Source organism: Parambassis ranga, chromosome 14 (genome assembly GCF_900634625.1).
Source record: "Parambassis ranga chromosome 14, fParRan2.1, whole genome shotgun sequence".
Classification (NCBI taxonomy): Eukaryota; Metazoa; Chordata; class Actinopteri; family Ambassidae; genus Parambassis; species Parambassis ranga.
In genome coordinates, this window is record NC_041034.1 from 7850286 (window position 1) to 7866156 (window position 15871).

At 40.0% G+C, this 15871-nt stretch overlaps 1 protein-coding gene across 1 annotated transcript; it reads right to left on the reverse strand.

Moving 5' to 3' along the window:
* Nucleotides 1-1019: 1019 nt before the first annotated feature.
* On the reverse strand, nucleotides 1020-15799 carry lars1b (leucyl-tRNA synthetase 1b). The gene is made up of 32 exons (XM_028421761.1): nucleotides 15659-15799; nucleotides 15297-15418; nucleotides 14847-14934; nucleotides 14652-14732; nucleotides 14352-14489; nucleotides 14087-14248; nucleotides 13880-13992; nucleotides 13635-13698; nucleotides 13355-13443; nucleotides 13037-13262; nucleotides 12833-12920; nucleotides 12628-12704; nucleotides 12450-12503; nucleotides 12200-12340; nucleotides 11768-11845; nucleotides 11558-11643; nucleotides 11366-11431; nucleotides 11167-11249; nucleotides 10327-10465; nucleotides 9904-10116; nucleotides 9741-9798; nucleotides 8380-8443; nucleotides 7245-7428; nucleotides 6973-7063; nucleotides 6740-6880; nucleotides 5957-6097; nucleotides 4850-4960; nucleotides 4641-4751; nucleotides 3342-3446; nucleotides 2579-2674; nucleotides 2279-2411; nucleotides 1020-1853 (listed from the first exon to the last, which is right to left on the reverse strand). The coding sequence occupies exons 1-32, from the start codon at nucleotides 15662-15664 to the stop codon at nucleotides 1648-1650; spliced, it is 3555 nt and encodes a 1184-aa protein (XP_028277562.1). The 5' UTR covers nucleotides 15665-15799; the 3' UTR covers nucleotides 1020-1647.
* Nucleotides 15800-15871: the final 72 nt, after the last annotated feature.

A 15871-nucleotide genomic window follows, 5' to 3' on the forward strand; every position in this document is an offset into this window, starting at 1 on the left:
CACCCCGCTAATACAGCAAATATGCAGAAAGGGCAGATACACATCAGGCTGCATAAAATATTGGGAAATGAATGCATTCACTCAGAACAAAGCATCAAGTCCAGAAGAACTTAAAATCTTGTTACCAGGAAGTACACTTCAATCACTCAAAAAAAAAATTAAAAACAATGGTTCTCATCAGAATTTGAGGAAAAGTGCACATGAAATGTTTCCACACTCGCATTAGCATGATTAGTAAGAGTGTAAATTTCTCATACACCCCAACTTTTAAGAAACTAAACTATACGTTTAACTTTTGGTAGATACATGTAGAATTTCACCCTTCAACACCCAGGCTGTAAATAAGAAAAACAATTTGATTTAGCTGCTACCTTCAGGTTAAAACGAGGAAAACACGCATTCTTGCTTTCTAGCTTTAAGCTAGTTGTCGGTAATATTGACGCGCGAATTAGCCTTTAGCCTAAACAATAGCCTCCACTTTAACGGCATAGAAAATAACACGGTGTTTTAAATTCAGACCTTCTGTTTTGTAGTATCTCAATAAGAAAGTTTCAATTCGTTAACTAGTCGAGACTAGAGCTGCCGGTAGTGGATGTTATAATCAGACAAAGCTAGCCGTTTCCCCCCACCACACAAGCTAAATTAGCCGGTTGCTAGCTTCATTAGTAAATTCCTGTTAAGTCATTAACAGAGCAACAGCAGCTTCTAACTTTTTAAATGTTCTTTTTTAACATCTACACCCTAATTATTTAGTTGAACTAGTATTTAACTCACCCTATCGACAGATCTGTGTGTATGTGTGACTCTGCAAGCTGGGATGTCTGTAAAAGCTGGACTCCCTGACCTCCACCCTTTCAACTACCGTAGTTTGAACACAGCATCCTCAACAAAAGAGCACTTGCATTGAGACCTCATCATCTGAAGATCTAACGGCTTCCATAAGACCATGACACTCCAGAGCATTGTCTTTTCCTTGTGGGGAAACACTTGCTTACATGAGAGAGAAACAGCACAGACACTGAATATTTCATATGTTTTATTACTTCTCTGGAAAAGGCAGACAAGCACCATCCATGACTAAAAAATAAGCAAGCTGTCTGACAGGACATGAGGGAAGGATGTGCATTACCATCGATGTACAAAACAACACAACAGACACACTGTCATTCATGTGAAAACACTCAGGAGGGCGCACAGAAAAATAAGTAGATGGCGAGTGACAAATTAGGACACGTAGACGATGTTTATTTCAATACCTCTTAGATATGATTTGTCTGCTTCACACTAGTAACGGCATATTCAGTGTGCCGAGTAATAAGAAAACTCTTCAGATGATAAAAAGACAGAGGTTCTGCAAGTCAAAACTTAAAGAAGACTGACTCCTAAAGGATAAGGGAAATAGCCAAACCCAGACAAACTGTGCTACAAGCGTATGAGAAAACATGCCAGGTCCCACAGGTTTCATGAGGTCACATTTAACACTGAAACCTAAAACAAAGATGTTTCAAATCATAACCATAAGATGTGGATTACAGTACAATTACAAACATAAATACATGTTCTGTTTTTGTAACACTTTATCTCGCTCCTGAACATGCCCCCATGTGCCTGTTGTGTGTGTGTGTGAGAGAGAGAGTGGATGTTACCCTAATGGAGCAGATAAACCAGAGTGTCCCCAATGTCCACAGTGAGGCCATTGTCAGCCAGAGTGACTTTCTTCTCCTCTACGTTGACGCTGAACACAGATTTGTTGGAGATTGGCTGCTTGCCTTGCTCTTCTTGTCCCAGAACGGGTACCCGGCGAGGCCCCAGTAACGGGTCTTCGTACCTCATCAACTTCACTCTGGACAGATCTGGGAAAGAGATGGTTGACGGAGTCAGAGGTGAGAAGGCATGAAGGGAAAGAGGAAGGATGCAGTAAATAATGCAGATGGGGAAACAGAGTGAAGATTTTTTTTTTTTAAAAATAGACATTTCAAAGGAACAGGTTATATACAGGTTCTACCTGTATATAACCAAATATGTTTCAAGTCTGAAAGCATATTAAAAAAATACCAACTAAAACCAGCAGTGTTGTTATTACAATGGAAGGCTTTCAGAAGTAGTTCCCACAAATGTGATGAAGGATGGATGGTGCTGTGTGTCATCAGATCAAACTCATAGCTTGGTTTAGGATGTAATGTTTGCTGAAGTCTAGAGTAACTTAGAGAGTAACTCTAGAGTAACACTGGTATCTAGACTAAAACTAGATCCACTGTGTGCATGAATTTCTACGAACCTTTAATGAGTCTGTTGACCCTGGCGAGCCTCCGGATGATGCTGTCTTTGCTGTCCCCCTGTCGGATGTCAACCTTTGTAGAAAACAGGCCGTTGCACGGCTGAGGGTTGACCAGGGACACAGGCACTCCAGGCTGCGGACAAATGCGTAATGCACAAGTTAACTGCTGATTTGTATGTAAAACAGAAATTCTATTACAGAAAAACAATGCATTAAAGTAAATTATGCAGAAATGAGGACAAATGGGTGAGCATAAAAGCTTTAAAGCTCTCCTTCTGTGACAAACATACAGCCATTTACCTCTGATCTGAAAACACTGAATGGTTTCCCTGGGCAACAGTCCTCCTTCACTTTGTCATCAGCCTCAGATGCAAACAAGACGTCAATCTGCTCCAACTGTAAAAGAGAAGCGAAGTGAACAAAAATATTCCCAGCCGAGCGGCCTAGTCCAAAGACGAGTGTTTCTGGATAAATACTGCCTTCTGCAGTGGTCAGAGGTGAACATCTGACTCTCACATATTCTGAAGAATGGCACAGTATTTCAATGAGAGACTTAAAAGAAGATCTTTTACAGACGATGGTGGCTCAGTAACACAACGCCTATAAGAACTGTGAAATCTCAATCTCCACATTTCATTCTTACAGTGTGATATCAGTCAAACATACATATTTCTGTAGTCATGTCATTTTGTCTTCAGCTGATCTTTGACTCAGAACCCTGCAGTATATACATTTCTGCACTGGTTTCCCAAAAGTATCTGGAGCGCTTGGGTTTCATGTTTTGACTAGGCTAAGCTCTTGTGCAGACAAAAGTATTAAAGGATTTTCTGACTGACAACTGAGCTTAGGACTGGCTCAACTTCTGCAGGAGTGAAACTTATTTTGCAAAATGTTGCAGCTGCATGTAGAGCTTATTTCATATTTCACACACAAACAGAACCTAATCATGTAAACCATGCAGGAGCTTCTGGTTGTTGTCCATCTTCCTTGAAACCAACACTATTACCAGTAAGTTAAATAATAACAGGGGGTGATTTGAAGTGTCTTAAGTCTCAGAGGGTACCTCCAGAGAATTGGTCAAGTACACCAGGTTCTCCATGAGAACAGCCCTCTCGTCAAACTCCAGCTCAAGATCCAAAACCCTGGGTCCGTTCTTCTCCAGATTTTCCTAAAAAAAAAAAAAAAAAAAGAAGAAAAAAAACACATCAGATATCAAATAATCAACCAACAAATAAATATAATTCAACTCATGAGAAGGGAACAGAAGTGAATTCATACATATTTACAAGCCAGCAGCAAAAACATAAGAAAAGCAATATTTCAACTGACTACTGAATTATTAATATTTTAGTTCATAATTCAGCATAACATGTCAAGTTAATTGTTATGTTGATGCGCCCACCATGAGATTATTGTGAAACAAAAAAAGCTCTGTGAGCAAAAGAGTTTAAAACCATCAAACAGAGCAAGCGAGAAGAGAAAACAACTTGAAAGCGAAAAGACCAGCTTGAGATACAAACCACTGACAAACAAAGCTCATCATGACTATTTATTAGGTTCATTCTGTTTGATCACTGCAGAGAAATGGCAACATCTGAACAAAGCCTGAAGCACCTGAGAGATATGTCAGCGAAAATTTTAATAAGCAATGCGTCTGATTATTTATTTGATACTTGACCTTGAGTGGGTATATATACCTTGATATAACAGCAGCAATAACTGCAGTGGCACTTTAATTTCATGTGTTTTTGCCTCATTGCTCATGGTGAATGCTGCCTTCAGATCAGAACAACTCAACCAGAAGGGATGCAGTTGTCGTGTGCAGTCATATCACAAATACGATAGGGATTTAATATAATTCAAGAGCAATGCAGGCTAGATGTAATTTGCAGGAAAGTTGCCTCAAAAAGGACGAGGCTGAGGCAGCCTTTCAAAAGTGTTTTGTACCTTTCAATCAATAACTACAACAAACTCTGCAGGTTATTCCTGAAATTTCTTTGTACGTTCAATATAACACGTGTTCATTATATTGACTACAACTGTGTCATTGTTTGGTAAGAAAAGCAATAAAAACCTGCTTTTGAAGAGGCAAGCTCTAATCTTTTGAACAAATAACCAGGGCAGACTTCAGACCAATCAGAAGTGAAGCTGTGTGCAAACACACAAAGTATGGACAAACTGTTTAAAAGCTCCAACAATGCAAAGCAACAAAAATAAGGGCAAATATCAGTACAATTCTGGTATTATTTAGAATAAAATAAAATCAAGCAGGATAAAAATAACAGGTGGAGAATGGTGGGGAGGCACGTGGATGTGATTTCACTGAGGTACTACAACACTGTCACCCTTCGCCCAGAGGTACCTTGATCATGGCAACAAAAGGCATGACTCTCTTCATGTATTTCTTCAGTTCAGGCAGCGCTCCCAACTCGCTCGCTATCACTTTGTTGTCTGGAAGCACTCCGTTGTTGCTCTGGACGAATAGCATGAAAACAAAACAAAAAAACAGCAAACAGGTAAGAAACCAGGAAGAGGAAGAAAAAGGGGGGGGAGAAGAAAAAGATTCCTGACCTTGTAGTGCTTGCCGAGCAGAGATAAGGCACTGTGCTGCCATGGTGGGTAGCTTTTGGCCACGTAGATGGTACAGTGGGAGGGCTTGGCTGGGGGCTTTGAGTCACCTTTCTGTTAAAGGGAAACAGGATTTAAAAAAATGTCATTTCATATTCATCTTATTCCCTCATGCTAACAGGTCCGAATAAAAACAAGAAATTGAATTTGGATTATTCAATAAAGTCAAATGCGTGCTTCAGTGAAGATGGAAGCCATTTCACATGACAGCTGTCAAGGCCTGTACTGTTTTCTGAGAAGTTATGATGTGACACCATATTCCAACTGTAAATATTATTGTTATATACTATAAATGCCATATAAACATGATTAACTCACTTGCCAGCCATATATAATTTTCTTGTTACTTTTTATGATATTGAAAAGGACAGGCTTTCCTCTTCCACTGTTTTCCCTTCATCCTTCCATCCTGCCTCCATGGCAACAAAACATTTGCATCAAATCGATAACAGCGGCATGGAAGCCTGAGATATCAGCTGCCTTAGATCTGATCAATACTTGTTTTGCTTTTTTTCCCAACTGCCTAAAGCCACTTATTGAAGTGCCAAACTGTTAACAAACAATGGACTAAGTTTCCTGCTATGAACACAACCACAGCTTTATGATACCATAAGAAAAACACTTTATTTTTGGGTTTGATCCTAAGCATGTAAAATAAACTTTGTTAGGCTTAGATCCATGAAAACCTATTTCATATTCTCTTAACGATTATGTTTGAGAAATCTGTAGTTTTTCAGACTAATAACAGCTTCTTGCAACCTCCTAACACAGCTGTTGGTTGCTGGTGCCTGGCATGTTCACACTTCTCAAAGTACAGTTTTTCTTATTTTCTGCATCATTGTCCTCTACATCAACGCCCCAGGGAGAAAAAAAAAAGTTTTTGCCACAGTGTTGCCTCCAAATTTAATTACCACGCTTAATGATTGCACCGAGACAAGCGTTGGATTCCATTAAAAAGAAACCAATCAATTTTCAAATCAATGTACATTTTCACAATTAATTTAAAAAGCCAAAACAGCCATTTATTTGCAGTCACGACTCATATCTTACCTTGTTCTTTGGGGGAAGCATGTACGCCTTGAGTCTAAGACGCAGATCGTGTGCGGTCTCCATCAGATACTGAGAGGAGCGGATCAGGATCTCGTCAACTGGCCCAGCCACAGGCCACGATGCCTTCATCAGAGAATCTGTCTGTTATGGGAAAAGGGGGAGAAAGAAAAGAGAGACGGGAAATTTTATGTGTAAAAACTAACAGAAGCCTAAGGCCACAGCACAAATCATAACAAAATGAGAAGACAGCAGATTTAACTGGGCATGTGTGAAATCCCAAATTGGTGTGTGCACCTGTTTCCACTGAGTGCCTCTTAGCTCTCTAGCTAGTGGGCCTGAACACATGATTGGAGAAAATGCTGGTTGTTGGGGCTTTTGTTGTTGCTAAGCAACATCTGAAATACCCATCCCTAGCACAGCGGCACTCTTTCATATTCATAAATTTGGGTGTTAAAAATATTCCTGGCAGTGTGCAAAAGTGTGTGCATTTGTGTCATACTGCCATGAGACATCCACAGTGGGAATATGATCGTAGCCATTTCACACAGGTAAATGAGGCGTGGGACCAGTGCTACCGCTGGCGTACATGCACCTCTCATTTTTAGCTTCTTGATCCCAGGTGGGCGGGATGAAAACGATACAGGGAAGTTAAAATGTTCCTTTTGACTGTATCGGTTTATTTACCGAACTTTGAAGGAAAGACAGAAAGGAGGAGACATATTGGAACACAGTCAAAACACACAGGCTACTTACAGCAAGATGTTAAATCACTATCTTTCTTACCTTGCCCAGCAGGCCCCAGGTGTATTCACAAAGGTGTGGGCAAATGGGGGCTAGAAGCAGAGTTTGTCTCTCTATGAACTGGAATACCAGGTCTCTGTGCATACCTTCTATGGCCAGCTCCCGATACTTATCTTTGGCTGCCTGTATACAGATATTAGAAAACAATTTAAAGGTTTAGCAGCACAAGTCATGCAGCTGTCATATTGGTTTTTTGTGGAAAATATTAAATTTACCTGGAACTCGAAAAAGCCACTCTTGAGAGCCTCCTTGTACATCATCCTGTCATAGTGCTGCTCTGTCTTCAGGATACCTGCATTCATCTCACTAGACACAAACATTTGCAATCAGTCATTTATTTGTTTCATTTGAGTGGTCACAGTATCAATTTTGTGAGTAACTCATGTAAAAAGGGAACAATAATCTCTCTCCATAATTGTTTATTGTTTATTGATTACTTGTATACATCTCTAATAATCACTCCCTTTTGATTAATTCCTCCATCTACCTGGCAAAGACCCGATCATTGAAAGTGTCTGCAGGTCCAGTCCTCAGGTTGTTCTGGTTGGCAATCATCTCCTTTACCCACTCTACCCAAGTGTAGAGGCGCAAGATGCCAGCATCAGCCATGGTCTCTACAAAGTTGGCATCCTCCACCGTGTCCCCAGCGTCAGCTAGAGCCAGACGCATACCTGAGACAAGAAATGAAGAGCTGTGTTAATAAGCAACTAGGAAAAAAAGATAAACGTATCCATAGTTTACGTTCTTAGAGGAAAGCAGTGAAATACACAAATATTTCAGTCCTCTATCCTCAAGATATGCTTTGAACACAGCACTTCTTTTTTTCTTCTACAAAAAGGCTTTTCAGCTGCCAGGTGAACTTCAGAGACTTTGTTAAAAAATTCCACAGTCTGAGAAGAGTTCAGATACTCAGCAGACATCACTCCAAGTTCCCAGACAGAAAGTCAACTTGATGCGTCTATCTGCTGTCAGACCATGCCGTTCTTTACTCCCACAGGGGACATGCTATCTATTATTCAGTTCCAACAGATCATATAAACAAAGAAGGTAAAAAAATCAGCCACCTATATACTGACGACAGGCAGGTTAAGCCGTCAGCCACCCAGGTACAGATATTATGAACACCTGTTCTTATTGCTGTTTTTTAGTAGAGATGGTGGACTTGAGCTTGACCACAGCCTGCCCCTTTAGAAGACTAACAGCCAGTCTTGAATCTGTTGGCTTTGGAATTTATTAATATCTGAACCATAATTTCAGATTGGACCCATCTTCCAATCATTCGGACATTAAAATATTGTCCAAAAAAACTACTCAGCAACGTACATTCACAAATGTCCAAGCTAATTAATGTTAATGCTACATGTAGCTCTAAACTATGTAAATCTTTTATAAAAAAACATAACCTATATACAGATAAATGTATACTTAAGGATCAGCAATATTAACACTTCAGCAAAGGATTTTTTTGTTATTATCCTTAGTAAGAGAAAAAGATTCTTATCAAATGTAATAGCCTATGCATTGTGGACTCACACTGTGACTCACACCGCTGTGCTTTCTCTGCTGAAATTAAAATATAGACAGAGGGAATAATAGATAAAACAAAAGGAAACTGATTGTACCGTCTGCTGAAAACTTCTTAATGGCCTGGCTGAGTGTAAGGAAGTTTCCTGTTGATTTGGACATCTGGTGAATAAAAAAAACAGATGTTAGCTGCCTGACATAAGCTTTTGTTACATACTGTAATGTTTTGTATTGTACAGATGAAGATTGTTTTAGCCTCCTTGAAAGTTTTGTATATCAGCCTGAGTTGCTTGGTGTAGTTTTTGACATGTTTGAGACTGGTCTCTTGACGAATCCCAGCTCAGTCTTCTTGTATCCCCCTTGCTCCTCCTTACAGAGACTCTGACCTTTAGTACACTACACAGATTTTTAGTCAGATTTTACTCAGGGCTTTGAGCAGATCAGTCAGTAATGTTCACTTTGCTCTCCTAGAGGTCGTTCTTCACTAGAAGAGATGTACGCTCTGGGTAGTCATATTGGAAAAGAAATCGATGATCAACACAAAGCTTTGTTGCCAAGTGCTTAAGATTTTTCATTCAAGCTATTCACAAAGCCTCCTTTTTATTCATGATTCCTTCCACTCTGACAATATACCAAGCTCAAGATGCACTGAAGCATTACACTGCCACCAGTGTTTGCCTGTGGGTTCTCTGGGTTATACACCTTTCCTTTCTTTTTCCAAAGGAAAGCAACACTTCTGTGACTGATTTGTTTCACCTGACCAAATGACTCACTGCCAGTATGCATATTTTTTTCTCCAGGCTATCTCTAACATACGCCAGACTACCTTAGAGGTGTCTTTTCTGCAAAAGTGGAGTTTTTCTTGGTCTGCAACCTGGCCATCATTCCTGTGCAGAACTCTGGTGTGTGTCTTCTCTGGCAGTCCAATTCCAGAGTTGACTAAATCATTCACAAATGTCTTGGCGGGTGTTCTAGGGTCTTCAGACACTGCCCGTGTTTTCTATCCAGAGTCTTTGAAATGTTTCCACTTCCTTCTGCCAGTCATCTGCACTGTCTGTTTTTTAACTTCTTTAATAATACCTCTCATGCCAGATCTGGACTTGGAAGAGCTTTGATCAACTTACATGTACTTCTCCTGCTTTGTAGGCATTAACAATCTTGAAGTTAAAACCTAGCTCTTTCACTTTTGCCATGATGCTTTCACAAAGGACAAGGCAAAATGTTATAGGTTAATTGTTAGGTTAATTGTTATCACTCATCACTCTCAGAGCAAAGACAACATAGTATTATCACACCATGGCCAAACAAAGAGCTCAGTTCTTAAAGCGGTTAATAATAATAATACTGACCCTGGAAGTGTTTGGAAAATCTATTATATAATCATTATAGTATATACTATGATAAAAAAAAATGTTAAAATGTCTCACTCATTTTCACAGGGGGTAATAATTTCACAAACCTTTTCAGAGTTGAGGAGCAGATGACCATTAGCTCGTACTGCTTGTGGCCACTTTCCACTGTGGACAAAAGACAATGTTCTCAGTGTCAATTATTATCATGTTAACGTTATATTCAAAGAGATCACACAGTCCTAAGGTTAAGCAAAGATCCTTGCATCTCACTTGTCATTGGGCCACATAGCCACATGGTTGTACAAGAAGTAAGACAGGTGGTTGGGCACCAGGTCTTTGCCAGACACACGGACATCCACGGGGTACCAGTACTCAAACTCCCTCCTCAGCTTCTGTAGGTGCTCTTTTGGGATGTCTGTCTTGGGAAACGGAGATGTTTTGAAGAAGATAAAGTCCCACACCTCTCTGGTCATCTGCTCTGGCCTGTAGGGGAGGGAAAAAGAAGTATGCACTGGGTTGAAGTAATAAAAATGAATACATTTTGATAATAATAGTCATTAATTCAATAAAGTCTGTTAGTAAAAGGAATAATTTCTCTTAAAGGCAGAAAAAGCAAATAAAAAAAGCTGCATCGGTAAGGGATTAACGCTTGTGGTGTACATTTGAGTGAGTGTGTGTGTCTTGCATCCATACTTGATACCCAGCGGGGAGCCTCCCTGTCCGTTGAGCACACCTCCCTGGAGGAGGTGGGCCACAGTATAATAAGCCATGTAGATGGTGGAGTCCGATAGTGACTCAATCAGCCACTGCTCGTCCCAAGGCAGGCGCGTTCCTATGGTAACCAGAGGACGTGCACAAATACAGACACGCATTTAGACGTACAGAGAAAGACATGATCATGAAAGAAACAAAACTATCAAAGATGACAACTGCTGTCTTTTCTGTACTGACACAATGTTTTTTTTAGCTTTCTTATCAAGAAGATGCCAAGAAAAAGTCTCCATTGTGTAATCCTTTTGAAACCACACATTTTTAGGGGGATTTTTTTTTTTTTTTTACAAGAATTTATGAAAGCACCATCTTTGTTTGTAATCACATTACTTAAACTGTGCTTGACCTTTGAGTATGAACAAATGTTTGAGAAGGAAAAGTTTTTTTTGTTTCTACAAATGAGACGAGTGAATATACACAATGTGAATGAAACAGCAACATCAGAAAAAGATTCTCTTTTTTCTACAATAGGAGTATACTACAGGACTAGACTGTACTGAATTGGCTTGGACTGTATGCCAGCTGACATTGAATTTGAATCTATTCCTGTATGAAGAAAGGCAGGCTGTTGCTAGGTGCTTTACTGTTGTCCTCTGTCTCCATCTATAGACCAAAATTATCACCTAAAAGGATTTTTCCACAGTGTGTTAAATAACTCTAAAGCAGGTGCATTGACTATGAAATCATCAACCAAAACATAAAAATACAACCTAAGTTCCCAACCTGCAGTTCATCTCCACATACACACATTGTAATGCTTACCAAGACCATAGGTACGAGAGCAGGCATGCTCCTGCAGCCAAGCCAAGGTTGCCTCAAAGTTTCTCCTGGTCTCCTCACAAAATCTGTGCAGTGTTTTGCAAAATAGAGTATATTAAAATTTGTTTGCAACAATCAACATAACACAAGTATATGCATTTGTTTTCTATACTCTGTACTAAATGCTCTGTAAGTGTCTTACGTCTCCAAAGGCTTGAGGGCTTCATTGGCTTGCTGCTTCCACTCTGCATCCCCATAGTCCAAATACCTGTACGACACAAATTAAATAGTAATCAGCAATTTATATTGGGCTCCTCTCGTGTCAGCCATGCTGGTAAACATCCCTAATATAGGCACCTCAGGTTGTACAATATAAGATTGTTGTAGCACTCACCACTGGTCACAGAGAGCCACCACACACTCATCAGCTGAGCGTGACATGACCTGTTTTTCTGGCTCCATGTAGATCATAGCTTCACCCTGTAAGAGAGCCATGTTTAGTAAAGATACTGATGATACCTTCATCATACTTTGCATTTGTAACAGAAGGTAACACTAAATTTAATCCAAGAATTTAAAACTAATTTCTGCTGTTTTTACTTACATTCTCTACCATCATCTTCTGGATGGGCTTCTTCACATCCTGAACCTTCTGGCCCTTGTAGCCTTCAACCAGCATGATCTGAGGCAGGAATTCAGAGAAAAATAAATCCTACAGTATCGATCCTTTCAACTGGTCAGCAATATGTGAGCCATGCCTCTACAGCATCTTCTCTAGACATAAATGAAACATTTATGTTTAGAGAAGATAAACAAACTATGTGCTTTTTCAGGAGCAGACGGGACCAAACTATCTTAAGAGCAACCCATAGTAAGTTAGTGAATAATTTAATCTAGCTGTGAGCTGTAAATGACTTTATTTGTGTCAGGTGGATAAATCATACAGGCAGTATTAATCCTTGGGGTTAAACCCGAAGTGGGTTTCGACACGTTTTGCATTTTGCTGACCTATGTACAATAAGATTTTCTAACTTACCCCTTCATAAAATCCCTTCAGGTAAACCTTCTCCTTGGCCTCAGCCAGCTTCTCTTTATCATTCTGACTCTGGATCTTCAGCTCATCACACACCAGTGGAGCAGAGAGGTTCCCGTAGCCTGGGATCTCTATGATAGGGACCTGACACATACATAAAAATATACAAATATAGTAATTGATGCATTAGAAACTGGCACATAATTAGTGGATCCAGCGGCACCCTTAACAAAATTAAACAGGATCAGCTCACCGGCTCAAAAGGCAACACCATCTTGTCCTCAATTCCATACTTCTCCCTTAGAGCCTGATAAGAAAATGTTAAAGACTTACTTTATATAGTTGGGTTATTTCATGTTTCCATGCAGTTCTGGGAACAACTCATTAAATAGTTCAAGATTAGACATTCACATGTAGATCTGTAGCATTACCTGTTTCTTCTTGATGTCCCTAAGAGCAGCAATGTCATCAGGAGCATCAGAGGGCACACTGGTGACAACACCAGTACCTGGGGAAAGAACAGGATTACAAAAAAAAGACTAAATGATGCAATGGATCTACAGTGGGGCCAGTAACTAACAGTAAAATAGTCAAAGTTAAATTTATCTTCCTAGCATAAAAGTAGTTGACTGGTACCTTTGTCCTCCTTGATGGTGAGCATTGGCAGAGCATAGATGATTTTGTAAGAAGTCAGAGGAGCACTCAAAGCACAACCAAGGATATCCTAAAAAGACCCAATTACAGTTAAAATACACATGTACCCTGTTTGGATAATATCAGGCATTTATACCTGGTTCAGAGGTAAATGTGAAAGGAGCAATAAGTTAACAAAAGCTATACCTGTCCAAGAATTTCCATCACCACTGGCACCACCCCGTTCTCCTTGGTGAAGCCCTGGAAAGACATGTTCCTGGCAGACCGGCTGGTGCTGATGAAGATGTCTCCATTGCTCGTCTCAAAGGCGACATACTTCATATCAGGCCTCACCCAGCAGTTGGTCTGACCGAACATGGTCTCTGGCCTCAGAGTGGCAGCCACCAGAAAGATATTTTTGCCTTTCATGCCACTAGGAGGACAGAAAGTTTAGAACTTTTAGATTTTAGATTAGATTTTTTCCTTTCCTTTTCCATTCCATGATCACTGTTTGTGTCATGTTACCTGCTATAAAAGACTTTAGACTTGAATTTTGCTGTGTATGGTTCAACTATCTTCATCTTGATGAGTGTATACTCCTGGGGTCCAACTCCCTGCAAGTGAAGGGTAAATAATGAAGATGCAGCTCCTTTTGCCAAGTTTTACATGAGAAAACCAATTTAAGGACATATGTGTGATACAGTTAGTTCCAATAAAACAAAGTAGCCTGTGTCTTAGAATTGAATTCATTGGTGAAACATTTATATTACAGTTTTTTTCCCAAGAGCTGGTAAGTCTACTGTACCTCTCCTGTTTGCCTATCATGGTCCATGCATGGCTGTCCATCCTTTGGGGAGTAGATGGTATACCTGCAGAGGAATCATGTTATACTAATAAAAGATCGATCAATCCAATATTAAAATAAAGAAAGGCTCACTTTGCTTTGCATTTGAGGACAGCAACGTAATTATGATGGCACTAAAAAAGTTTTCATACCTACTGCATATTATTGAATAAACAACACTGTCCTACAGGAACATGACACCTTACCTTTTGCCAAACTTGATCTTTTTTCTCTCCTTCAGAGTGATAAACTGCCACCGAACAAAGGAGTCATAGAAGGGGTTCACATCTGTCGTGATGAATGAACGCCTCCAGTCGACCTGTGAGGTATTGACATGCAGTAATACCAAGGCTCAGAGGCAAGCACAGAGACAGACAGGAGTATGGGAGAGTTCGACTGTAAGGATGAGTTACCTTAACTCCCATCTGTTTGAGGTCTTTGACAGCCAGAGGAGGGAAGTACTCAAGCCAGTGTTCAGCGTGGGCGAACTTGGCAATCTCCTGGTCATTTAGGCCCAAAGACCTCATGATGTCCCACTGGAAAGTGGAGGATCCAGACTTGGCCACTGCTTTACTCTGGTAGATGAAAAAGCAAAAAATGTAATTTAGTAATTTCATTTATATCATATTTAATACCCATAAAATAAAGACACGTCATCTACAGTTATCAGATCCTGACCTTTTTGCCCTTTGCTTTGTCCTTGATGATGATTTCATCAGATTCCTTTGGCTTTTCCTTCTCTTCCTCCTCTTCATCTGGAAACTGTGGAGGATTTCCATACAGCTCCATCTCTCTCTTCAGCTTGTCTGCACAGGCCTGGTCGATATTAAACAAAATTATGAACACCAGAAAGACAGACAAAGCCATGTGTATAGGGGGGTGTAAGATAGGAGATGAAATACACAATGTTGTCATTACAGGGATGTTAAAGAGAGAAGAAGTAATATGAGAAAAGCTGTCAGGACAAAATCCACTCACTTTGATTGGCATTCCTGTGCAGTGTAGGCCAAAAGGAAAGAGACATTTCTTCCCTTTCAGAGACTGGTACCCAACACCAAACTGTAGGAACAAAGCACAACAGTGCGAACTCATAAACCAGACAGCAAACAGCTTGAATCTTATAGGTGCTGGCTGAGGTAATTCCTCAGTGTTCACCTTTGTCTACAACCTTACCTCGCATTTTGACAAGCTGAATGTATGGCCAAGGTGCAAACGACCATTCATGTAAGGGTAGGGGAAGGTGACAAAATACTTGTTTTTGCTAGAAAGAAAGACAAAAAATCATTTGGAGAGCAAAAGGAACTGTTTACTGGCGTTTAGTTCCTAGCATATGTTTTTGATTTGGGAAATAATACAGAGCAAGCATTAATCAGTCAAAGGCTCACCCAACTTAGATGACTTGTTTTTTCCCCCAATGGCAAACACAAGAAAACTATACTACATATCTATTACTATTCAGGAAGACTTTAGTAGAAGGAAGTTCACATGCAGAAATTGGTCTGACATTCCTATGTATCAGTGTTAGTCTCTTTAATATGCTTTCTTTAATGCTACATATTAAATTACCAGTTAAGCGTGTAAGACTTTGAGCCTGGAGTTGCTATTAACAATACAGTCACTCACTTTGCGGATTCTCCAACTGTTTTTGGTGCGTCCTGCTCAAATGCTTTCTCCTTTTCCCATTTCTCCTGGATTTCTAATTCAATCTTTCTCAAAAAGTCCAACTTTGCCGTTCCTTTTCGCTCCTGGAATGGAATAATTAGGCGTTTTCAAGTATATTGTATATTGACAGTTTAAATAATACAATTAACACAGCAAACTCGAGAACAGCGGTAATATTGTCTGAGTCAGATTTATATTTCTGCAGTTGCCTCGTCAGTTCATGTTAGCTAACTTAGCTAACAGCTACGGTTAGTTAATGTACTCACTCCCTTCAAACCAGATTTCACCGTTCCTAACTGCTAATAATTATAGCGTACACCTACCGTCATTTTGACCCAAATTGGGAGCTCTTTAGTATTTTATTGTTAATAAAAAGAACCAGCAGAAATAGTTTCCAGTTTGACAAGGGGGACCCACGCCACCGGTGTCTGGCTGATGACACCCACAACCAGTGTCGCGGCAGGGTTTTCTGGGAAATGTAGTTGTCGGACTTCTACGACATTGAATTTAGTGGCTCTCTAGCAGACTAACTCGTT

Excerpts from the sequence above, each read along its gene's own strand:
- lars1b (XM_028421761.1), bottom strand. Across the intron at positions 12,921-13,036 it reads TGATGGAAATTCTTGGACAG|GATATCCTTGGTTGTGCTTT; the intron begins GTATAGCTTTTG and ends GGGTCTTTTTAG. Across the intron at positions 11,846-12,199 it reads TGAAGGGATTTTATGAAGGG|ATCATGCTGGTTGAAGGCTA; the intron begins GTAAGTTAGAAA and ends TTCCTGCCTCAG.